General features: G+C 49.4%; 1 protein-coding gene and 1 long non-coding RNA gene across 5 annotated transcripts in view; one reads left to right on the plus strand and one right to left on the minus strand.

Moving 5' to 3' along the window:
• Positions 1-9,266, minus strand: part of LOC120986664 — a 63,182-nt gene extending 53,916 nt beyond the window's left edge. Inside the window, exon 1 of the long non-coding RNA XR_005775740.1 lies at positions 9,137-9,266. This is a non-coding gene — a long non-coding RNA (uncharacterized LOC120986664). The remainder of the gene's footprint in view (positions 1-9,136) is intronic.
• Positions 9,267-10,363: 1,097 nt separating this feature from the next.
• The window catches only part of SRRT (serrate, RNA effector molecule), a 39,143-nt gene continuing 24,222 nt past the window's right edge, over positions 10,364-25,284 (plus strand). For 3 of the 4 annotated variants that reach the window (XM_040415333.1, XM_040415336.1, XM_040415335.1), the window contains exons 1-6: positions 10,364-10,458; positions 13,486-13,618; positions 13,722-13,850; positions 17,504-17,650; positions 17,730-17,918; positions 23,139-23,308. In XM_040415333.1, coding sequence (XP_040271267.1) covers positions 13,500-13,618; positions 13,722-13,850; positions 17,504-17,650; positions 17,730-17,918; positions 23,139-23,308 — 754 coding nt within the window. In that variant the 5' untranslated portion in view covers positions 10,364-10,458; positions 13,486-13,499. The remainder of the gene's footprint in view (positions 10,459-13,485; positions 13,619-13,721; positions 13,851-17,503; positions 17,651-17,729; positions 17,919-23,138; positions 23,309-25,284) is intronic. The other variant, XM_040415334.1, reaches the window with a different exon arrangement.

Below are 25,284 nucleotides of genomic sequence, written 5' to 3' on the forward strand. Positions count from 1 at the left end.
GTTTAATAATTATATACACGTATAATCAACCTTAGTTTTGTTTGTATAAGAAAATCTATAGGACCTATGTATTGTTTTATATTGTTACGTATTATTAGGACATTTATGTATCTGTTATCATATATATATTTCTCACTAGGAACGCATATTCATCTAAAGCACAAATTTAAAGTGTGGAGTTTGTTAATGAGTCTCTGTCTAGGGTAAGATGTGTTCTTTTAACTAACCATCAATCACCTATTGGAGTAGCAGAGGAGGCACAGATATCTGTGAGAGTATAATGTCCATTATACTATTATCTGTAACATAAATTTGCTAGTATGGGAAAAGTCAAAATGGTGCCCAAACGTCTGTGTTTTAGTTACTTTAATTTAAGGTTCCATATGTCATGTGTATAGAATGTGAGATAAAGTCAGGCTTGGATATTTAACCCTTACTAGGATGATACTTACTTGGGTAATAGTGTCATCTAGGAGTAAATGAGTAACTTTACACCAACAGCAGAAATGCATTTTGGGTAATACAATGACATCACCGTCATGATCAGATGTACACGCCTAGCCGACAATGATTGGAAAACTCCAAGCTAGGAAGGTGTGTCTAACTGATAAGTTTGTGATCTTAAAGCACACACACACATGAGAAAAAAAAGAGCAACAGGAAAGAACAGGGAGCAACAGATGACACAGAAACACTGAGAAACAAAGACAGGAAGCACACCCCAGAAGAAAATCCCAATGATGAGAACAGACTGTAGAGCTGACTCCCTTAGACTCTGCATATCTACTGCCCTCTCGGGTAACGTATAATTTCATTATATGTAGTCCTGATTCAATTAATTTGCCTTATATTTAGGGAAATCCCTGCTTTATTGCGGATGTGTATGTTAAATGTACTACATCAATATTATCGCTATTCAGTAAAGATGTATATTACTGAATAAGAGACCTAATATTGATATCAGATGAAATCTCTGATTGGAATATTCACTCCATAGCCATATCAGGCTTGATAATTTATAAGTTGTGTCGCAATACTACCGGTATCCGAGATGTGTCATAGTTTTAACAGAGCAAGGGTTCGTATCTGTCCTTATCATTGTTTTATATCTAATAATTGTCGTTGAGACGGGTTGTATTACATTTTTGAGAGGTATCGTGTATACGTTGGTCTTGTTAGAGCCATCTAGTGGCGAATTTTGGGTACTGCATATAACTGTGTGTTATAGAATGTGTCGGCAGAGAAGAACCATTTGGCCCATCTAGTCTGCCCAATATACTGAGTACTATGGATAGCCCCTGGCCCTATCTTATATGAAGGATGGCCTTATGCCTATCCCATGCATGCTTAACCTCCTTCACTGTATTTGCAGCTACCACTTCTGCAGGAAGGCTATTCCATGCATCCACTACTCTCTCAGTAAAGTAATACTTCCTGATATTACTTTTAAACCTTTGCCCCTCTAATATAAAACTATGTCCTCTTGTAGCAGTTTTTCTTCTTGTAAATCTTCTCTCCTCTTTTCCCTTGTTGATTCCCTTTATGTATTTAGCAGTTTCTCTCATCTCCCCTCTGTCTCGTCTTTCTTCCAAGCTATACATATTAAGGTCCTTTAACCTTTCCTGGTAAGTTTTATCCTGCAATCCATTGACCAGTTTAGTAGCTCTTCTCTGAACTCTCTCCAAAGTATCAGTATCCTTCTGGAGATAAGGTCTCCAGTACTGAGCACAATACTCCAGATGAGGTCTCACTAGTGCTCTGTAGAGCGGCATGAGCGCCCCCCCTCTGTCTACTAGTAATGCCTCTCCCTATACACCCCAGCATTCTGCTAGCATCTCCTGCTGCTCTATGACATGGTCTGCCTACCTTTAAGTCTTCTGAAATAATTACTCCTAAATCCCTTTCCTCAGATACTGAGGTTAGGACTGTATCACTGATTGTATATTCTGCTCTTGGGTTTTTACGCCCCAGGTGCATTATCTTGCACTTATCAACATTACATTTTAATTGCCAGATTTTTGACCATTCCTCTAGTTTCCCTAAATCCTTTTCCATTTGGTGTATCCCTCCAGGAACATCAACCCTGTTACAAATCTTTGTGTCATCAGCAAAAAGACACACCTTACCACCGAGGCCTTCTGCAATTTCGCTGATAAAGATATTAAACAATATGGGTCCCAGAACAGATCCCTGAGGTACCCCACTGGTAACAAGACCTTGGTCTGAATATACTCCATTGACTACAACCCTCTGTTGTCTGTCCCTCAGCCACTGCCTAATCCATTCAACAATATGGGAGTCCAAGCCCAAAGACTGCAATTTATTGATAAGCCTCCTATATGGGACAGTATCAAAAGCCTTACTAAAGTCTAGATAAGCGATGTCTACTGCACCTCCTCCATCTATTATTTTAGTCACCCAATCAGAAAAATCTATAAGATTAGTTTGACATGATCTCCCTGAAGTAAACCCATGCTGTTTTTCATCTTTCAATCCATGGGATTTTAGATGTTCCACAATTCTCTCCTTAACCACTTCCCATCTGGGCCATTTGCCCCCTTCCTGACCAGGCCAAATTTTGCAAAACTGACATATCTCACTTTATGTGGTAATAACTTTGGAACGCCTTTATTTATCCAAGTCATTCAGAGATTGTTTTCTCGTGACACATTGTACTTCATGATAGTCATAAATTTGAGTCAAAATATTTCACCTTTATTTATGAAAAAATCCCAAATTTACCCAAAAATTTGAAAAATTCTCAATTTTCTAAATTTCAATTTCTCTGCTTTTAAAACAGAAAGTGATACCTCATAAAATATTTATTATTTAACATTCCCCATATGTCTACTTTATGTTGGCATCATTTTGGAAATGTCATTTTATTTTTTTAGGACGTTAGAGGCTTAGAAGTTTAGAAGGAATTCTTCAAATTTTTAAGAAAATTGCCAAAACCCACTTTATAAGGACCAGTTCAGGTCTGAAGTCACTTTGTGGGGCCTACATAGTGGATACCCCCATAAATGACCCCATTGTAGAAACTACACCCCTCAAGGTATTCAAAACCGATTTTACAAACTTTGTTAACCCTTTAGGCGTTCCACAAGAATTAAAGGAAAATGGAGATCAAATTTTTAAATTTCACTTTTTTGGCAGATTTTCCATTTTAATCAATTTTTTTCTTTAACACATCGATGGTTAACAGCCAAACAAAACTCAATATTTATTACCCAGATTCTGCGGTTTACAGAAACACCCCACATGTGGTCATAAACTGCTGTATGGGCACACGGCAGGGCGCAGAAGAAAAGGAACTCCACATGGTTTTTAGATGCCATGTCCCATTTGAAGCCCCCTGATGCACCCTTACAGTAGAAACTCCCAAGAAGTGACCCCATTTTGGAAACTAGGGGATAAGGTGCCAGTTTTATTAGTACTATTTTTGGGTACATATGATTTTTTGATCATTCATTATAACACTTTATGGGGCAAGGTGACAAAAAAATTGGTTGTTTTAGCACAGTTTCTATTTATTTATTTTTACAGCGTTCACCTGAGGGGTTCAGTCAAGTGACATTTTTATAGAGCAGATTGTTACGGACGTGGCGATACCTAATATGTATACTTTTTCTCATTTATTAAAGTTTTACACAATAATAGCATTTTTGAAACAAAAAAATTATGTTTTAATGTGTCCATGTTCTGAGAGCTATAGTTTTTTTTATTTTTTGAGAGATTTTCTTATGTAGGGGCTCATTTTTTGCAGGATGAGGTGACGGTTTTATTGGTACTATTTTGTGGGACATACGCATTTTTGATCACTTGGTGTTGCACCTTTTGTGATGCAAGGTGACAAAAATTGCTTGTTTTGACAGTTTTTTTTTTTTTTTTTTTACGGTGTTCACCCGAGGGGTTAGGTCATGTGATACTTTTATAGAGCTGGTTTTTACGGACGCGGCGATACCTAATATGTCTATTTTATTTTATTTTTTTCTATTTTTAATTTTTTTTTTTTATTCCTTACTTGGGAACTTTTTTTTTTTTACATGTGAAACTTTATTTTATTTTTTCAACCCTTTATTTTTTTTTTTTTTTTTTTACACTTTTCGTCCCCCATAAGGTCATACAAGACCTCTGGGGGACATTTGCTTCACTTTTTCTTTTTTTTTTTCACAGTTGATTTCTCCTGTAACTGGGGCTGACATAGGAGCCCCAGTTACAGGACAAATACACCCCCAGAGAGGCTGTACAGCAGTATACAGCACTGTACAGCCTCAGTGCAGGGCTGACATAGGAGCCCCAGTTACAGGGGAAATACACCCCCCAGAGAGGCTGTACAGCAGTATACAGCACTGTACAGCCTCAGTGCAGGGCTGACATAGGAGCCCCAGTTACAGGGGAAATACACCCCCCAGAGAGGCTGTACAGCAGTATACAGCGCTGTACAGCCTCAGTGCAGGGCTGACATAGTAGCCCCAGTTACAGGACAAATACACCCCCCAGAGAGGCCGTACAGCAGTATACAGCGCTGTACAGCCTCAGTGCAGGACTGACATAGGAGCCCCAGTTACAGGAGAAATACACCCCCCAGAGAGGCTGTACAGCAGTATACAGCGCTGTACAGCCTCAGTGCAGGGCTGACATAGTAGCCCCAGTTACAGGACAAATACACCCCTATAGAGGCTGTACAGCAGCAATCCAGCGCTGTACAGCCTCACAGCAGGGCTGATCGAGGTCTCTGAGAGACCTCACACAGCTCCTGCACTCTCCGGTCACATGACCGCCGGGCCGGAACAGGAAGCGCTGTGCGCTTCCTTCTGTGCAGACACAGCGCTCGGTGAGCGCTGTGTCTGCAGCGATCGTGAAGGCAGGGACACCTGGGAACTGTCCCTGCCTTGTCTTAGGGTTGCCCTGCTGTCACTGACAACGGGCAACCCGATCAGCAGCTGCACGATTAGCGTGCAGCTGCTATTTCTGACAGGACGTTCTAAAACGTGCTGTCAGAAATAGACGTCCACCCATAGGACGTTTATATCCTATGGGCGGACGTGAGGCGGTTAAGTATGGGTTCCATTAATTTCCCTACTATTGATGTCAGGCTTACTGGCCTATAGTTGCCCGATTCCTCCCTACTACCTTTCTTGAGAATGGGCACAACATTTGCTAATTTCCAATCTTCTGGGACGACTCCTGTTGCCAGTGATTGGTTAAATAAATCTGTTAATGGTTTTGCTAGTTCACCGCTGAGCTCTTTTAATAGCTTTGGGTGTATCCCATCAGGCCCCTGTGACGTATTTGTATTAATTTTAGACAGCTGACTTAGAATTAATACAAATAAGTCACAGGGGCCTAATATTGCATATTATTGTGTTTTTCTACTGATTAAGCTTTAATGGTATTTAAAAATTTTATTGTATAATAAAGCATTTATATTTTTGCATAGACACTTGTATCTTATTTACTGATTGCACAACATAATTAAATTAACAAAGATCTCTTTTTGAGGTATTTTATATGTCCACCTCTAAGATCAACTTCCTTTGATCCTATATTTTTTATATAAAGCCTTTTGCTTTATATCCCGACATATATACATATCAAATATATATATATATATATACACAGTATATATATATATATATATACAGTACAGACCAAAAGTTTGGACACACCTTCTCATTCAAAGAGTTTTCTTTATTCTCATGACTATGAAGGCATCAAAACTATGAATTAACACATGTGGAATTATATACATAACAAACAAGTGTGAAACAACTGAAAATATGTCATATTCTAGGTTCTTCAAAGTAGCCACCTTTTGCTTTGATTACTGCTTTGCACACTCTTGGCATTCTCTTGATGAGCTTCAAGAGGTAGTCCCCTGAAATGGTTTTCACTTCACAGGTGTGCCCTATCAGGTTTAATAAGTGGGATTACAAGAACAGCCCCTTGGCATGATGCTGCCCCCACCATGCTTCACTGTGGGGATGGTGTTCTTCTGGTGATGTGCAGTGTTGTTTTTGCGCCAAACATGTCTTTTGGAATTATGGCCAAAAAGTTCAACCTTGGTTTCATCAGACCATAACACCTTTTCCCACATGCTTTTGGGAGACTTCAGATGTGTTTTTGCAAAATGTAGCCTGGCTTGGACGTTTTTCTTCATAAGAAAAGGCTTTCGTCTTGCCCCTCTACCCCATAGCCCAGACATATGAAGAATACGGGAGATTGTTGTCACATGGACCACACAGCCAGGACTTGCCAGATATTCCTGTATCTCCTTTAATGTTGCTGTAGGCCTCTTGGTCGCCTCCCAGACCAGTTTTCTTCTCGTCTTTTCATCAATTTTGGAGGGACGTCCAGTTCTTGGTAATGTCACTGTTGTGCCATATTTTCTCCACTTGATGATGACGGTCTTCCCTGTGTTCCATGGTATATCTAATGCCTTGGAAATTCTTTTGGACCCTTCTCCTGACTGATACCTTCTAACAATGAGATCACTCTGATGCTTTGGAAGCTCTCTGTGGACCGTGGCTTCTGCTGTGGGATGCGACTAAGAAAATTTCAGGAAAGACCAACTAGAGCAGCGGAGCTTTATTTGGGGTTAATCAGAGGCACTTTAAATGATGGCCGGTGTATGCCGACTGCTATGTAACAGGATTCTGAATGTGATTGCTTAATTCTGAACACAGCTACATCCCCAGTTATAAGAGGGTGTGCACACTTATGCAACCACATTATTTTCGTTTTTTTTGTTTTCTTCCCTCCACCTAAAAGATTTCAGTTTGTTTTTCAATTGAGTTATACAGTTTATAGGTCACATTAAAGGTGGAAAAAGTTCTGAAATGATTTATCTTTGTCTCATTTTTTACAGCACAGAAACCTGACATTTTAACAGGGGTGTGTAGACTTTTTATATCCACTGTATATATATCCATATATACGCCTACCTGGCACTTCCCTTTACAGACAGTATTGCGATTAAGCTCATGGAAGTCCAAACATGGCCTAAGAGTTCCATCCTTTTTCTTATGGATTTGGATAGGCTAATATAACCTTTAGCCAAACTCTCGGTGATATATTCTCGCATGGCAACTCTTTCGGGTTCAGAAAGATTATACAACCGAGACTTGGGCAATAAGGCTGATGGGGCAATCATACTCCCGATGTGGAGGTAACTCCTGGTCTCCACTTTGAGAGAATACATCAGAAAAATCTGAAATAAAAGAAGGTATAACTTTAGTGGTTACAACAGAAAGCGATATGCTAAGACAGTTGCCTATGCAATAATCACTCCAATCAAGAATCTGTCTCGCTTGCCAATCGATGGTAGGATTATGTTTGCTTTACCATGGTAAACCTAGCACCAAGGTTGCAGGCAGACCCTCCAGCACAAAACAGGAAATGGATTCTTGATGAAAATCACCCACTTTTAAACGGATGCCCTTCGCCATTTGTGACAAACATTTCTGTGTGAGTGGAGCAGAATCAATTGCAAACAACTAAATATTTTTGTCTAATGCACTTGTTGTCAACCCATGCATACAGACGAACTGACCATCAACTAGGTTAACCCCTGCCCCACTGTCAATAAACACTTCACTTCCCACAGTTCTGTAATCTAGCGCCACCTTAGCGGACAGGAGAAATCGGGTACTACCGGTAAATGACAAAAGTAAATTCTCAGACTCCCCACCCACACCACCAAGAGTGAGATGAGGATTAAACATTTTTCTTTTGCTTTCACCTTGACGCTGAACATAAGTTAACAAAATGTCCCCTTTTCCACAGAAAAAGCAGAGTCCCTTCTTAAGCCTAAAGTTCTTATCACCAGGTCCAGGTGTAGCTCCCCCCAACTGCATTGGCTCGTCACCAGACATGAACTCAAGTGTCTGAGGCCGCCACCTTATATGATAGTACGTCCTGAGAGTGAGGAACCTTAGATCTCTTCCTCAGGCGTCTATCAATACGTATAGCAAGGGACATAGCCGCTTCCAATTACTCAGGATATTCGTGAAACGCCAACGCGTCCTTCAGGCTCTTGGATAACCCTTGACAAAATTGACTACGGAGAGCTGGATCATTCCACTACGTATCCGTAGCGCATCTCATAAATTCAGAGCAATAGGTCTCCACAGAACGCTCTCACTGCCGTAAGCCACGCAACTTGGTCTCGGCCAGGGAGATCCGATCTGGGTCATCGTGGATAAGTTCTAGAGCTCTGAAAAATTCATCTACTGACCGGAGGGACTGTGATCCGGTCGGTAACGAAAAAGCCCAAGACTGAGCGTCACCTTTAAGTAACGAAATGATTATATCCACTCTTTGACTTTCGTCCCCAGAAGAGTTAGGATGTAGTTTAAAATATAATTTGCACGACTCCCTGTACCGAATAAAATTGTCACTTCCCCCAAAAAATCTATCCGGGAGAGCGACCTTAGGTTCAGGACAGGCCTGGTTCCTGCTGCCGGAACCAGCCGCCTGTGGTCTCTGGATCTGTGAGACGGTCGTGCGGAGGACAGCTACCTCCAAAGACAGCCCCTGCAGGTGTTTGACCTGTGCAGAAAAAGTATCCATCGCTGCACCGACACAAACAAAATGGCGTTTTTTAGGCAGTTGATAATGTCACAATGTGGGGGGAGGGAAGGAACACCAGAATGACAACAGAAGAAAAAGACCAGAAACTAGGTCTCATGGCTTGGGAATGGGAAAAGGTCACCACCTAGGAAACCCTAAACCTAGCCCTGACTCCTGTCAGTATGAATAGGCCCTGAAGGTGGGAATACACTGGAAACCTAGGCTCTAGTAACCCTGAATAGCCCTAGGAGTAGTGACAGGGTCTGAGACCACTGGTTCCTTCCCATATGAATGAACCAGCGTCTCCCTGAGGACTAGTAAACAACACGCAAATGGGAACAACAACATACAAAGGGAAGTACACTTATCTTCAATAGAAAATGGATGAGCAGGAACTCAGATGAGGACCACACACCAGCTCTTCCAACTCCAGGCAGATAATATCAACCACATGGTATGAAGTGTGAGTCCAGACTAAATAGAGGAGCAGTAATGACCACAAGCTGCAGCTGGGATAAGAGGTGTGGTCATTACCAACAACAACACTGCAACAAGTGAAAACATCTCTGTACAGGGCGATTCTCAGGTGACGTCGTCTCAGCCATCTCTGTACAGGGCGATTCTCAGGTGACGTCGTCTCAGCCATCTTTGTACAGGGCGATTCTCAGGTGACATCGTCTCCGCCATCTTTGTACAGGGCGATTCTCAGGTGACGTCGTCTCCGCCATCTCTGTACAGGGCGATTCTCAGGTGACGTCGTCTCAGCCATCTCTGTACAGGGCAATTCTCAGGTGACATCGTCTCCGCCATCTTTGTACAGGGCGATTCTCAGGTGACGTCCTCTCCGCCATCTCTGTACAGGGCGATTCTCAGGTGACGTCGTCTCAGCCATCTTTGTACAGGGCGATTCTCAGGTGACGTCGTCTCAGCCATCTCTGTACAGGGCAATTCTCAGGTGACATCGTCTCCGCCATCTTTGTACAGGGCGATTCTCAGGTGACATCGTCTCCGCCATCTTTGTACAGGGCGATTCTCAGGTGACGTCGTCTCCGCCATCTCTGTACAGGGCGATTCTCAGGTGACGTCGTCTCAGCCATCTCTGTACAGGGCAATTCTCAGGTGACATCGTCTCCGCCATCTTTGTACAGGGCGATTCTCAGGTGACGTCCTCTCCGCCATCTCTGTACAGGGCGATTCTCAGGTGACGTCGTCTCAGCCATCTTTGTACAGGGCGATTCTCAGGTGACGTCGTCTCAGCCATCTCTGTACAGGGCAATTCTCAGGTGACATCGTCTCCGCCATCTTTGTACAGGGCGATTCTCAGGTGACGTCCTCTCCGCCATCTCTGTACAGGGCGATTCTCAGGTGACGTCGTCTCCGCCATCTCTGTACAGGGCGATTCTCAAGTGACGTCCTCTCAGCCATCTCTGTACATGGCAATTCTCAGGTGACGTCGTCTCCGCCATCTTTGTACAGGGCAATTCTCAGGTGAAGTCCTCTCAGTCATCTCTGTACATGGCAATTCTCAGGTGAAGTCCTCTCAGTCATCTCTGTACAGGGCAAAAAGCTCCGCCATCTTTGTTTAGGGCAAATTCCGTTACAAAATATCCTTCTGGAGCCGCCAAGTACCAGGGCGCCCACCCCACCAGTCACTTACACAGATCTCACCTAGCAGCTATGCACATACTCATCATTATTATAATTATTATTGTAACCCTTGCCCTCGTGGAAAATGGCGCCTGCATTATCGCTCCTGCCCTTTTTGACTAACCCCTCCCATAGTGACGTAGTTCCGGTGAGGACAGGATATGACGTGATTTTCACCTTCCCGCCTCCATCTTTGTTTTCGGTACAGCAATCGGGGCTGCTGGAGTAAGGAGAGCGGTAAGAACCCGTGTGATACGGCGGGGCCCCAGGGAGCGGGTACTGTATGAGGGAGGCGGCGCGGGAGAGTCAGACTAACAAACAGCGGGGTGCAGAGAGCGCCGTAACGGTGTGTGGGCTCCAGGGAGGGTTACGTCACGTGGCTGCGAGGCAGACGGCGGTAACGTATAGTGTGTGTGTGTCCGGTGAGGGGAGCGGAGGGCCGTCAGGGGCGGGACTCTCCCCGGGGCACATACATTGTAGGCACCACTCATTCCGTACAGTGCAAAGAGCGGAGCATCACTATGGGAGATACCATGTAGTGATAAGAGGGGAGCATCACTAGGGGAGATACCATGTAGTGATAAGAGGGGAGCATCACTAGGGGAGATACCATGTAGTGATAAGAGGGGAGCATCACTAGGGGAGATACCATGTAGTGATGAGAGGGGAGCATCACTAGGGGAGATACCATGTAGTGATAAGAGGGGAGCATCACTAGGGGAGATACCATGTAGTGATAAGAGGGGAGCATCACTAGGGGAGATGCCATGTAGTGATAAGAGGGGAGCATCACTAGGGGAGATACCATGTAGTGATAAGAGGGGAGCATCACTAGGGGAGATACCATGTAGTGATGAGAGGGGAGCATCACTAGGGGAGATACCATGTAGTGATGAGAGGGGAGCATCACTAGGGGAGATACCATGTAGTGATGAGAGGGGAGCATCACTAGGGGAGATACCATGTAGTGATAAGAAGGGAGCATCACTATGGGAGATGCCATGTAGTGATAAGTGGGGAGCATCACTAGGGGAGATACCATGTAGTGATGAGAGGGGAGCATCACTAGGGGAGATGCCATGTAGTGATAAGAGGGGAGCATCACTAGGGGAGATACCATGTAGTGATAAGAGGGGAGCATCACTAGGGGAGATACCATGTAGTGATAAGAGGGGAGCATCACTAGGGGAGATGCCATGTAGTGATAAGAGGGGAGCATCACTAGGGGAGATGCCATGTAGTGATAAGTGGGGAGCATCACTAGGGGAGATACCATGTAGTGATAAGAGGGGAGCATCACTAGGGGAGATACCATGTAGTGATAAGTGGGGAGCATCACTAGGGGAGATACCATGTAGTGATAAGTGGGGAGCATCACTAGGGGAGATACCATGTAGTGATAAGAGGGGAGCATCACTATGGGAGATACCATGTAGTGATAAGAAGGGAGCGTCACTAGGGGAGATACCATGTAGTGATAAGAGGGGAGCGTCACTAGGGGAGATACCATGTAGATGGATGGATGCATGGAATAGCCTTCCTGCAGAAGTGGTAGCTGCAAATACAGTGAAGGGGTTTAAGCATGCATGGGATAGGCATAAGGCCATCCTTCATATAAGATAGGGCCGGGGGCTATCCATAGTACTCAGTATATTGGGCAGACTAGATGGGCCAAATGGTTCTTATCTGCCGACACATTCTATGTTTCTAGTGATAAGAGGGGAGCATCACTAGGGGAGATACCATGTAGTGATGAGAGGGGAGCATCACTAGGGGAGATGCCATGTAGTGATAAGAGGGGAGCATCACTAGGGGAGATACCATGTAGTGATGAGAGGGGAGCATCACTATGGGAGATACCATGTAGTGATAAGAGGGGAGTGTCACTAGGGGAGATACCAGAGGGTTGTAGTCAATGGAGAACATTCAAAACAAGGTCATGTTACCAGTGGGGTTCCACAGGGATCTGTACTGGGACCGATTTTGTTTAATATCTTCATAAGTGATATTGCAAAAGGCCTCGATGGTAAGGTTTGTCTTTTTGCTGATGACACAAAGATATGTAACAGGGTTGATGTTCCTGGAGGGAAACGCCAAATGGAAAAGGATTTAGGAAAACTAGAAGAATGGTCAGAACTCTGGAAACTGAAATTTAATGTGGATAAGTGCAAGATAATGCACCTGGGGCGTAAAAACCCAAGGGCAGAATATAGAATATTTGACACAGTCCTGACCTCAGTATCTGAGGAAAGGGATTTAGGAGTAATTATTTCAGAAGACTTAAAGGTGGGAAGACAATGTAATAGAGCAGCACGAAATGCCAGCAGAATGCTTGGATGTATAGGGAGAGGTATAAGCAGTAGAAAGAGTGAAGTGCTTATGCCGCTGTACAGAACACTGGTGAGACCTCACTTGGAGTATTGTGCGCAGTACTGGAGGCCATATCTCCAGAAGGATATAGATACTCTAGAGAGAGTTCAGAGAAGAGCTACTAAACTAGTACATGGATTGCAGGATAAAACTTACCAGGAAAGATTAAAGGACCTTAACATGTACAGCTTGGAAGAAAGAAGAGACAGAGGGGATATGATAGAAACTTTTAAATACATAATGGGAATCAACTCGGTAAAGGAGGAGAGAAGATTTAAAAGAAGAAAAACTACCACAAGAGGACACAGTTTTAAATTAGAGGGGCAAAGGTTTAAAAGTAATATAAGGAAGTATTACTTTACTGAGAGAGTAGTGGATGCATGGAATAGCCTTCCTGCAGAAGTGGTAGCTGCAAATACAGTGAAGGGGTTTAAGCATGCATGGGATAGGCATAAGGCCATCCTTCATATAAGATAGGGCCGGGGGCTATCCATAGTACTCAGATATATTGGGCAGACTAGATGGGCCACATGGTTCTTATCTGCCGACACATTCTAGGTTTCTATGTTTACCATGTGGTGATAAGAGGGGAGCATCACTAGGGGAGATACCATGTAGTGATGAGAGGGGAGCATCACTAGGGGAGATACCATGTAGTGATGAGAGGGGAGTATTGCTATGGGAGATACCATGTAGTTCTACGAGGAGGCAGTAGTATGGGAATTACCATGTAGTACTGAGGGGAGCATCACTATGGGAGATACCATGTAGTACTGAGGGGAGCACCACTGTGGGAGATACCAAGAAGGAGACCTCTTGTACCCTGTGTATTTGGGGGGCCGTGGCCCAGAGTTCCTCCATGTGGCGGTTTCTTATGTCGTGTCTCTTCCTCAGTGAGGTTGTGGACAATGGGGGACAGCGATGATGAGTACGACCGCAGGCGGAGGGACAAGTTCAGGAGGGAGAGAAGTGACTACGACCGATCCCGAGAGAGAGAGGAGAGACGGCGAGACGACTGGAGTGACAGGTGAGGACAACAACCCCCAGCATGTGCGAGTCCTGGAGCCTGCTGAGAGGTGTCATCGGGAGGATGATTAATGGCCGCAATGTCTCTTCTCTGCTTTATTTAGGGAATGGGACCGAGGACGAGAGAGAAGGAGCCGCGGAGAGTACAGGGACTACGACCGCAGCCGCAGGGAGAGATTCTCACCACCGCGGCATGAAATGAGCCCACCCCAGAAACGCATGAGGAGAGACTGGTAAGGAGAGCTATGAGCCTGCCCCGCCCCCTGCAGGGTGATATAGAAGGGAGCTATGAGCCTGCCCCGCCCCCTGCAGGGTGATATAGAAGGGAGCTATGAGCCTGCCCCTCCTCCTGCAGGGTGATATAGAAGGGAGCTATGAGCCTGCCCCGCCCCCTGCGGGGTGATATAGACAGAAGAGAGCTATGAGCCTGCCCCTCCTCCTGCAGGGTGATATAGAAGGGAGCTATGAGCCTGCCCCGCCCCCTGCAGGGTGATATAGACAGAAGAGAGCTATGAGCCTGCCCCGCCCCCTGCAGGGTGATATAGACAGAAGAGAGCTATGAGCCTGCCCCGCCCCCTGCAGGGTGATATAGAAGGGAGCTATGAGCCTGCCCCGCCCCCTGCGGGGTGATATAGACAGAAGAGAGCTATGAGCCTGCCCCTCCTCCTGCAGGGTGATATAGAAGGGAGCTATGAGCCTGCCCCGCCCCCTGCAGGGTGATATAGACAGAAGAGAGCTATGAGCCTGCCCCGCCCCCTGCAGGGTGATATAGACAGAAGAGAGCTATGAGCCTGCCCCGCCCCCTGCAGGGTGATATAGAAGAGAGCTATGAGCCTGCCCCTCCTCCTGCAGGGTGATACAGACAGAAGAGAGCTATGAGCCTGCCCCTCCTCCTGCAGGGTGATACAGACAGAAGAGAGCTATGAGCCTGCCCCTCCTCCTGCAGGGTGATACAGACAGAAGAGAGCTATGAGCCTGCCCCTCCCCCTGCAGGATGATACAGACAGAAGAGAGCTATGAGCCTGCCCCTCCTCCTGCAGGGTGATACAGACAGGAGAGATCTATGAGCCTGCCCCTCCTCCTGCAGGGTGATACAGACAGAAGAGAGCTATGAGCCTGCCCCGCCCCCTGCAGGGTGATACAGACAGAAGAGAGCTATGAGCCTGCCCCTCCCCCTGCCGGGTGATACAGACAGAAGAGAGCTATGAGCCTGCCCCTCCTCCTGCAGGGTGATACAGACAGAAGAGAGCTATGAGCCTGCCCCTCCTCCTGCAGGGTGATACAGACAGAAGAGAGCTATGAGCCTGCCCCTCCTCCTGCAGGGTAATATAGAAGAGAGCTATGAGCCTGCCCCTCCTCCTGCAGGGTGATACAGACAGAAGAGAGCTATGAGCCTGCCCCTCCCCCTGCAGGATGATACAGACAGAACAGAGCTATGAGCCTGCCCCTCCTCCTGCAGGGTGATACAGACAGAAGGGAGCTATAAGCCTGCCCCTCCTCCTGCAGGGTGATACAGACAGAAGAGAGCTATGAGCCTGCCCCTCCTCCTGCAGGGTGATACAGACAGAAGAGAGCTATGAGCCTGCCACTCCTCCTGCAGGGTGATACAGACAGAACAGAGCTATGAGCCTGCCCCTCCTCCTGCAGGGTGATACAGACAGAGGAGAGCTATGAGCCTGCCCCTCCTCCTGCAGGGTGATACTGACAGAAGAGAGCTATGAGCCTGCCCCTCCTCCTGCAGGGTGATACAGACAGAAGAGAGCTATGAGCCTGCCCCTCCTCCTGCAGGGTGATACAGACAGAAGAGAGCTATGAGCCTGCCCCGCCCCCTGCAGGGTGATACAGACAGAAGAGAGCTATGAGCCTGCCCCTCCTCCTGCAGGGTGATACAGACAGAAGAGAGCTATGAGCCTGCCCCTCCTCCTGCAGGTTGATACAGACAGAGGAGAGCTATGAGCCTGCCCCTCCTCCTGTAGGGTGATACAGACAGAGGAGAGCTATGAGCCTGCCCCTCCCCCTGCCGGGTGATACAGACAGAAGAGAGCTATGAGCCTGCCCCTCCTCCTGCAGGGTGATACAGACAGAAGAGAGCTATGAGCCTGCCCCTCCTCCTGCAGGGTGATACAGACAGAAGAGAGCTATGAGCCTGCCCCGCCCCCTGCAGGGTGATACAGACAGAAGAGAGCTATGAGCCTGCCCCTCCCCCTGCAGGGTGATACAGACAGAGGAGAGCTATGAGCCTGCCCCTCCTCCTGCAGGGTGATACAGACAGAAGAGAGCTATGAGCCTGCCCCTCCTCCTGCAGGGTGATACAGACAGAAGAGAGCTATGAGCCTGCCCCTCCTCCTGCAGGGTGATACAGACAGAAGAGAGCTATGAGCCTGCCCCTCCTCCTGCAGGGTGATACAGACAGAGGAGAGCTATGAGCCTGCCCCTCCTCCTGCAGGGTGATACAGACAGAGAGATATGAGCCTGCCCCTCCTCCTGCAGGGTGATACAGACAGAGGAGAGCTATGAGCCTGCCCCTCCTCCTGCAGGGTGATACAGACAGAAGAGAGCTATGAGCCGGCCCCTCCCCCTGCAGGGTGATACAGACAGAAGAGAGCTATGAGCCTGCCCCTCCTCCTGCAGGGTGATACAGACAGAGGAGAGCTATGAGCCTGCCCCTCCTCCTGCAGGGTGATACAGACAGAGGAGAGATATGAGCCTGCCCCTCCTCCTGCAGGGTGATACAGACAGAGGAGAGCTATGAGCCTGCCCCTCCTCCTGCAGGGTGATACAGACAGAAGAGAGCTATGAGCCTGCCCCTCCCCCTGCAGGGTGATACAGACAGAAGAGAGCTATGAGCCTGCCCCTCCTCCTGCAGGGTGATACAGACAGAAGAGAGCTATGAGCCTGCCCCTCCCCCTGCAGGGTGATACAGACAGAGGAGAGCTATGAGCCTGCCCCTCCTCCTGCAGGGTGATACAGACAGAAGAGAGCTATGAGCCTGCCCCTCCCCCTGCAGGGTGATACAGACAGAAGAGAGCTCTGAGCCTGCCCCTCCTCCTGCAGGGTGATACAGACAGAAGAGAGCTATGAGCCTGCCCCTCCTCCTGCAGGGTGATACAGACAGAAGAGAGCTATGAGCCTGCCCCTCCACCTGCAGGGTGATACAGACAGAAGAGAGCTATGAGCCTGCCCCTCCTCCTGCAGGGTGATACAGACAGGAGAGAGCTATGAGCCTGCCCCTCCTCCTGCAGGGTGATACAGACAGAAGAGAGCTATGAGCCTGCCCCTCCTCCTGCAGGGTGATACAGACAGAAGAGAGCTATGAGCCTGCCCCGCCCCCTGCAGGGTGATACAGACAGAAGAGAGCTATGAGCCTGCCCCTCCCCCTGCAGGGTGATACAGACAGAAGAGAGCTATGAGCCCGCCCCTCCTCCTGCAGGGTGATACAGACAGAGGAGAGCTATGAGCCTGCCCCTCCTCCTGCAGGGTGATACAGACAGAAGAGAGCTATGAGCCTGCCCCTCCCCCTGCAGGGTGATACATACAGAGGAGAGCTATGAGCCTGCCCCTCCCCCTGCAGGGTGATACAGACAGAAGAGAGCTATGAGCCTGCCCCTCCCCCTGCAGGGTGATACAGACAGAAGAGAGCTATGAGCCTGCCCCTCCCCCTGCAGGGTGATACAGACAGAAGAGAGCTATGAGCCTGCCCCTCCTCCTGCAGGGTGATACAGACAGAAGAGAGCTATGAGCCTGCCCCTCCTCCTGCAGGGTGATACAGACAGAAGAGAGCTATGAGCCTGCCCCTCCCCCTGCAGGGTGATACAGACAGAAGAGAGCTATGAGCCCGCCCCCTACAGGGTGTTCTTGTGTTGATGATGGGTGTATTCTCTTTCAGGGATGACCACAGCTCGGACCCCTATCACAGTGGCTATGATATGCAGTACTCCGGGGCGTCGGGTGCCCCCTCGTACGGTCCTCCGCAGCCCTGGGCTCACCCTGATATGCATGTGATGCAGCATCATGGGATCCCCATACAGGCCAGGTAGGTTCTGAAGTCTCCGTCATACGTGTGATGTGTTTGTCGTTGCTCCTCTTGCTATATATAATGTCTCCTCGTTTAGACTGGGGAACCTGCATGATGTTGATTTGGGGACTCCGGCCCCCGTCATGAAGACCTTTAAGGAGTTCCTGCTGTCTCTGGAGGACTCTGTGGATGAGACTGAGGCAGTCCGCCGCTACAATGAGTACAAAATGGAGTTCAGACGGCAGCAGATGCAGGACTTCTTCCTGGCACATAAAGATGAAGAGTGGTGAGTGACCCCCGTGTGATCTGGCAGCCTTCCCGCCAGTGTTATCCCCTGCTCTTTTCGCCTCTCTTCTCCCTCCTTCTCTCTTCCTCCTGTCCCCCTGTGTTCCTTCTCTTATCCTCCTCTTTCCCTGTGCTCCTCTTCTCCTCTCTCGTCATGCTCTTTGCTCCTCCTCTTTTCCCTCTCCTCCTCCTCCTCCTCCTCCTCCTCCTCTTCCACTTTTTTCCCCTCCTTTTCCCTCTTCTCCTTTTCCTCCTCCCTTTGTTTCCTCTCTCCCTCCCTCTTTTTTTGTTTCCTCCTCTCTCCCTCCCTCTTTTTTTGTTTTCTCCTCTCTCCCTCCCTCTTTTTTTTTGTTTTCTCCTCTCTCCCTCCCTCTTTTTTTTTGTTTCCTCCTCTCTCCCTCCCTCTTTTTTTTTGTTTCCTCCTCTCTCCCTCCCTCTTTTTTTTGTTTCCTCCTCTCTCCCTCCCTCTTTTTTTGTTTCCTCCTCTCTCCCTCCCTCTTTTTTTGTTTCCTCCTCTCTCCCTCCCTCTTTTTTTTGTTTCCTCCTCTCTCCCTCCCTCTTTTTTTTGTTTCCTCCTCTCTCCCTCCCTCTTTTTTTTGTTTCCTCCTCTCTCCCTCCCTCTTTTTGTTTCCTCCTCTCTCCCTCCCTCTTTTTTTTTCCTCCTCTCTCCCTCCCTCTTTTTTTGTTTCCTCCTCTCTCCCTCCCTCTTTTTTTGTTTCCTCCTCTCTCCCTCCCTCTTTTTTTGTTTCCTCCTCTCTCCCTCCCTCTTTTTTTGTTTCCTCCTCTCTCCCTCCCTCTTTTTTTTGTTTCCTCCTCTCTCCCTCCCTCTTTTTTTGTTTCCTCCTCTCTCCCTCCCTCTTTTTTTGTTTCCTCCTCTCTCCCTCCCTCTTTTTTTGTTTCCTCCTCTCTCCCTCCCTCTTTTTTTGTTTCCTCCTCTCTCCCTCCCTCTTTTTTTGTTTCCTCCTCTCTCCCTCCCTCTTTTTTTGTTTCCTCCTCTCTCCCTCCCTCTTTTTTTTTTTCCTCCTCTCTCCCTCCCTCTTTTTTTGTTTCCTCCTCTCTCCCTCCCTCTTTTTTTGTTTCCTCCTCTCTCCCTCCCTCTTTTTTTGTTTCCTCCTCTCTCCCTCCCTCTTTTTTTGTTTCCTCCTCTCTCCCTCCCTCTTTTTTTGTTTCCTCCTCTCTCCCTCCCTCTTTTTTTGTTTCCTCCTCTCTCCCTCTCCCTCTCCCTCTTTTTGTTTCCCTCTCCCCTCCTCTCTCCCTCCCTCTTTTTTTTTTTGTTTCCTCCTCTCTCCATCCTTCCTCCCTCTCCCCTCCCCTCTTCCCTCCCTCTCCCCTCCTCTCTCTCTCCCTCTCTTTTTTTTGTTTCCTCCTCCCTCCCTCCCTCCTCCCTCTTTCCCGCTTCTCCTCCTCCCTCCTCTCTTTTTTTTGTTTCCTCCTCTCTCCCTCTTTCCTGCTTCTCCTCCCTCCCTCCTCCCTTTTTCCCGCTTCTCCTCCCTTTTTCCCGCTTCTCCCTCTTTCCCGCTTCTCCTCCTCCCTCCTCTCTTTTTTGTTTCCTCCTCTCTCCCTTTTTCCCGCTTCTCCTCCTCCTCCTCCTCCTCCTCCTCCTCCTCCTCCTCCTCTCTCCTCTCTCCTCTCTCCTCCCTCTTTTCCGCTTCTCCTCCCTTTTTCCCGCTTCTCCTCCCTTTTTCCCGCTTCTCCTCCCTTTTTCCCGCTTCTCCTCCCTTTTTCCCGCTTCTCCTCCCTCTTTCCCGCTTCTCCTCCTCCCTCCTCTCTTTTTTTTGTTTCCTCCTCTCTCCCTTTTTCCCGCTTCTCCTCCTCCCTCCTCCCTCTTTCCCGCTTCTCCTCCTCCTCCTCCTCCTCCCTCCTCCCTTTTACCCGCTTCTCCTCCTCCCTCCCTCCTCCCTCTTTCCCGCTTCTCCTCCTCCCTCCCTCCTCCCTCTTTCCCGCTTCTCCTCCTCCCTCCCTCCTCCCTCTTTCCCGCTTCTCCTCCTCCCTCCCTCCTCCCTCTTTCCCGCTTCTCCTCCTCCCTCCCTCTTTCCTGCTTCTCCTCCTCCTCCCTCCTCCCTCTTTCCCGCTTCTCCTCCTCCCTCCCTCCCTCCTCCCTCTTTCCCGCTTCTCCTCCTCCCTCTCTCTTTCCCGCTTCTCCTCCCTTTTTCCCGCTTCTCCTCCCTTTTTCCCGCTTCTCCTCCCTTTTTCCCGCTTCTCCTCCCTCTTTCCCGCTTCTCCTCCTCCCTCCTCTCTTTTTTTTGTTTCCTCCTCTCTCCCTTTTTCCCGCTTCTCCTCCTCCCTCTTTCCCGCTCCTCCTCCTCCTCCTCCTCCTCCTCCTCCTCCTCCTCCTCCTCCCTTTTTCCCGCTTCTCCTCCTCCCTCCCTCCTCCCTCTTTCCCGCTTCTCCTCCTCCCTCCCTCCCTCCCTCCTCCCTCTTTCCCGCTTCTCCTCCTCCCTCTCTCTTTCCCGCTTCTCCTCCTCCCTCTCTCTTTCCCGCTTCTCCTCCCTTTTTCCCGCTTCTCCTCCCTCTTTCCCGCTTCTCCTCCTCCTCCTCCTCCTCCTCCTCCTCCTCCTCCTCCTCCCTTTTTCCCGCTTCTCCTCCTCCCTCCCTCCCTCCTCCCTCTTTCCCGCTTCTCCTCCTCCCTCTCTCTTTCCCGCTTCTCCTCCCTTTTTCCCGCTTCTCCTCCCTTTTTCCCGCTTCTCCTCCCTTTTTCCCGCTTCTCCTCCCTTTTTCCCGCTTCTCCTCCCTCTTTCCCGCTTCTCCTCCTCCCTCCTCTCTTTTTTTTGTTTCCTCCTCTCTCCCTTTTTCCCGCTTCTCCTCCTCCTCCCTCTTTCCCGCTTCTCCTCCTCCTCCCTTTTTCCCGCTTCTCCTCCTCCCTCCCTCCTCCCTCTTTCCCGCTTCTCCTCCTCCCTCCTCCCTCTTTCCCGCTCCTCCTCCTCCCTCCCTCCCTCCTCCCTTTTTCCCGCTTCTCCTCCCTTTTTCCCGCTTCTCCTCCCTTTTTCCCGCTTCTCCTCCCTTTTTCCCGCTTCTCCTCCCTTTTTCCCGCTTCTCCTCCCTTTTTCCCGCTTCTTCTCCTCCCTTTTTCCCGCTTCTTCTCCTCCCTTTTTCCCGCTTCTCCTCCCTTTTTCCCGCTTCTCCTCCTCCCTTTTTCCCGCTTCTCCTCCTCCCTTTTTCCCGCTTCTCCTCCCTCCTCCCTCTTTCCCGCTTCTCCTCCTCCCTCCCTCCTCCCTTTTTCCCGCTTCTCCTCCCTCTTTCCCTCTTCTCCCTCTTTCCCTCTTCTCCTCCCTCTTTCCCGCTTCTCCTCCCTCTTTCCCGCTTCTCCTCCCTCTTTCCCGCTTCTCCTCCCTCTTTTCCGCTTCTCCTCCCTCTTTCCCGCTTCTCCTCCCTCTTTCCCTCTTCTCCTCCCTCTTTCCCTCTTCTCCTCCCTCTTTCCCTCTTCTCCTCCCTCTTTCCCTCTTCTCCTCCCTCTTTCCCTCTTCTCCTCCCTCTTTCCCTCTTCTCCTCCCTCTTTCCCTCTTCTCCTCCCTCTTTCCCTCTTCTCCTCCCTCTTTCCCTCTTCTCCTCCCTCTTTCCCTCTTCTCCTCCCTCTTTCCCTCTTCTCCTCCCTCTTTCCCTCTTCTCCTCCCTCTTTCCCTCTTCTCCTCCCTCTTTCCCTCTTCTCCTCCCTCCTTCCCTCCTCCCTTTTTCCCGCTTCTCCTCCTCCCTCTTTCCCGCTTCTCCTCCTCCCTTTTTCCCGCTTCTCCTCCTCCCTCCTCCCTCTTTCCCGCTTCTCCTCCTCCCTTTTTCCCGCTTCTCCTGCTCCCCCTCCTCCCTCCTCCCTCTTTCCCGCTTCTCCTCCTCCCTCCTCTCTTTTTTTTGTTTCCTCCTCTCTCCCTCTTTCCCGCTTCTCCTCCTCCCTCCTCCCTTTTTCCCGCTTCTCCTCCTCCCTCCCTCTTTCCCGCTTCTCCTCCTCCCTCCCTCCTCCCTCTTTCCCGCTCCTCCTCCTCCCTCCCTCCTCCCTTTTTCCCGCTCCTCCTCCTCCCTCCCTCCTCCCTTTTTCCCGCTCCTCCTCCTCCCTCCCTCCTCCCTTTTTCCCGCTCCTCCTCCTCCCTCCCTCCTCCCTTTTTCCCGCTCCTCCTCCTCCCTCCCTCCTCCCTTTTTCCCGCTCCCCCTCCTCCCTCCCTCCTCCCTTTTTCCCGCTGCTCCTCCTCCCTCCCTCCTCCCTTTTTCCCGCTCCTCCTCCTCCCCTGCTGTGTTATTACATGATGAGATAAGTGATTTGATGTTCGGTGTTTTCTCGCTTCTCTCCTTCTCTGAAGACGCTGAAGCTGCACCCATCCTCCTCCTGGCGCCGGTTCGCGCTTTTTCCGCTCGTAGTCAGTCAGGCTTTTTTGTTTTCTTTAGTTTCTGAATGTCGTAGGTCAGATAGTGAGCGACGCCCAGGGGGAAAAATTATCTCAATTCTCCAGGATTTTCATGAAAAGTATAAATGTTTTATCCTGAAACTTCTGCCCGGTGCGGACCAGGTAACGCTGGGGTGGAGCCGGGGACTGATCAGACCAGCTGCTGTATTGTGGGGTGCTGGGGGAGGGGCCAATGATGGGGGAAGAGCTTCAGAAAGGTAGAAATCATCAAACTCCAGTCACAGCCAGAGCTGCTGCAATTCTGCAGTTACATCATGTGTTATTCTCCAGTCTCATCCAGAGGTTGTCACAATCTTACTGTTACATAACCCTTCTGCTCCGGTCACACCCAGAGCTGCAGTCAAAATTCTGCTACATCATTATGCTCCAGTCACATCCAGAGCTGCAGTCGGTTCTAGTGGATTTTGCAGAAACTGAAGAGGCAGCAGATGAGCATTTCTACGTGGAATCTGAAAGCTGGCAGGACACCAGCAGACTTGTGGGTGCAGCTCTGAATCTGACTGGAGTAGAAGCCGTGGGTTTAGGGTACAGGACCCTGTAGTTGGCTTATGGGGGGGGTAGAAGCTGGGCACGGGGAGTAGGGGTCTGCAGGTGTAGTGTCGCCCCCTGGTGGAAATCGGGTGAATCTGCTCCCAGGTTATTCCTGGAGCCCTCCCTGTGGATTGTGTCAGGAGGGGGCAGCTCAGGCCACGTAGGACTGTAGTTCTGGCAGGTCAGGGGTTAAAGCTGCTGATTTCGTGCAGTTTCTGATGACCCGGTCTCATGTTCCCCTCCTTTCTCCCCATTGCCATCTCTCTCCGGCCCTTCCATCTGTTGCCGCGGTCTTTCACCAGGTTCCGCTCGAAGTATCACCCGGACGAGGTGGGCCGTCACCGGCAGGAGTCACAGGCGGCGCTGCGCAACCGGCTGAACGCCTTCCTGTATTTGATGGAGAACAGCTGGATGAACGAGCTGCAGCTGGACATGGAGAAGGCGCCTGCCATCATCAAAATGCTGGACGCAGGTACGCGGGCTGCACATGATACTGCGGGGTGCCCCCCATTACTCATCTCTGCACGTAAGACTGCGAGGTGCCCCCCATTACTCTTCTCTGCTCATGAGACTGCGGGGTGCCCCCCATTACTCTTCTCTGCTCATGATACTGTGGGGTGCCCCCCATTACTCTTCTCTGCTCATGATACTGCGGGGTGCCCCCCATTACTCTTCTCTGCTCATGATACTGCGGGGTGCCCCCCATTACTCTTCTCTGCTCATGATACTTTGGGGTGCCCCCCATTACTCTTCTCTGCTCATGATACTTTGGGGTGCCCCCCATTACTCTTCTCTGCTCATGATACTGCGGGGTGCCCTCCATTACTCTTCTCTGCTCATGATACTGCGGGGTGCCCCCCATTACTCTTCTCTGCACATGATACTGCGGGGTGCCCCCCATTACTCATCTCTGCACATGATACTGCGGGGTGCCCCCCATTACTCTTCTCCGCTCATGATACTGTTCTTCATGTTTGATGTGCTGGGCTGGGTGGAGGCTTCCGCCTAGCAGTGAACCCGGTGATGTCACCAGGACTAATGGGCGGGCTTTAGCACTGCCCTAGCATGTAGAACAGCCATGGGCAGCACTAAAGACCGCCCACTAGTGCCGGTGACGTCACCGCGATCACTGCTAGGCGGAAGCCTCCACCTAGCAGTGTAAAAATGGAGACGAGCAGCCCTTGCCCTGTGCGATGCAGGACACGGGAGAAATGCTCCGCTCGGAAGGGTGAAGGTTATGTCGGCTCTGAACCCGGACAACCCCTCGGATACATCCAGATACATCCGTTTCGTCCGGATCTGGTTGTATTAAATTGAAACTGATCAAACTGGATCCAGCACCATTCACTTACACTGGTTTTCATGGCGGATCCGGTTTGTTCAGGTTCACAGACTGGAAAAAAACCTGAATAAAATGGAATGGATCCTGATCCGGTCCGTCTCCATCTACGGCGCTTTCTGCCGGGTGCGAGTAGCCTTGGCCGCTGACGAACCCCTTCCCTGATCAGGCTGATGCGCCTGTGAATCTGACAAAAAGAACCTAAAGCGCCCCGTAGCAGATGCACCGACATAGAGCAGCGCCCCCGAGGGACACGACCCACATCATGAAAAACTCAGCATTTCTTTACAAAATTGAAAACTTGTATTGAAGCGCTGATAAAATAGAAAATCTGCCGCCATTCCAGCGCTCACAATGGTGCAGTATAGAAAAACTAAAAGGTGTCTACCCCCCCCCCCATTACTTATCACTGTATATGGTATAGTGGGGTCCAGTGACGTCACTCCCCCCCCCATTACTTATCACTGTATATGGTATAGTGGGGTCCAGTGACGTCACTCCCCCCCCCCCCCCATTACTTATCACTGTATATGGTATAGTGGGGTCCAGTGACGTCACTCCCCCCCCCATTACTTATCACTGTATATGGTATAGTGGGGTCCAGTGACGTCACTCCTCCCCCCCCCATTACTTATCACTGTATATGGTATAGTGGGGTCCAGTGACGTCACTCCTCCCCCCCCATTACTCATCACTGTATATGGTATAGTGGGGTCCAGTGACGTCACTCCTCCCCCCCATTACTTATCACTGTATATGGTATAGTGGGGTCCAGTGACGTCACTCCCTCCCCCCCATTACTTATCACTGTATATGGTATAGTGGGGTCCAGTGACGTCACTCCTCCCCCCCCATTACTCATCACTGTATATGGTATAGTGGGGTCCAGTGACGTCACTCCTCCCCCCCCATTACTCATCACTGTATATGGTATAGTGGGGTCCAGTGACGTCACTCCTCCCCCCCCCCCCATTACTTATCACTGTATATGGTATAGTGGGGTCCAGTGACGTCACTCCTCCCCCCCCATTACTCATCACTGTATATGGTATAGTGGGGTCCAGTGACGTCACTCCCCCCCCCATTACTTATCACTGTATATGGTATAG

Source organism: Bufo bufo, chromosome 1 (assembly GCF_905171765.1).
Source record: "Bufo bufo chromosome 1, aBufBuf1.1, whole genome shotgun sequence".
Classification (NCBI taxonomy): domain Eukaryota; kingdom Metazoa; phylum Chordata; class Amphibia; order Anura; family Bufonidae; genus Bufo; species Bufo bufo.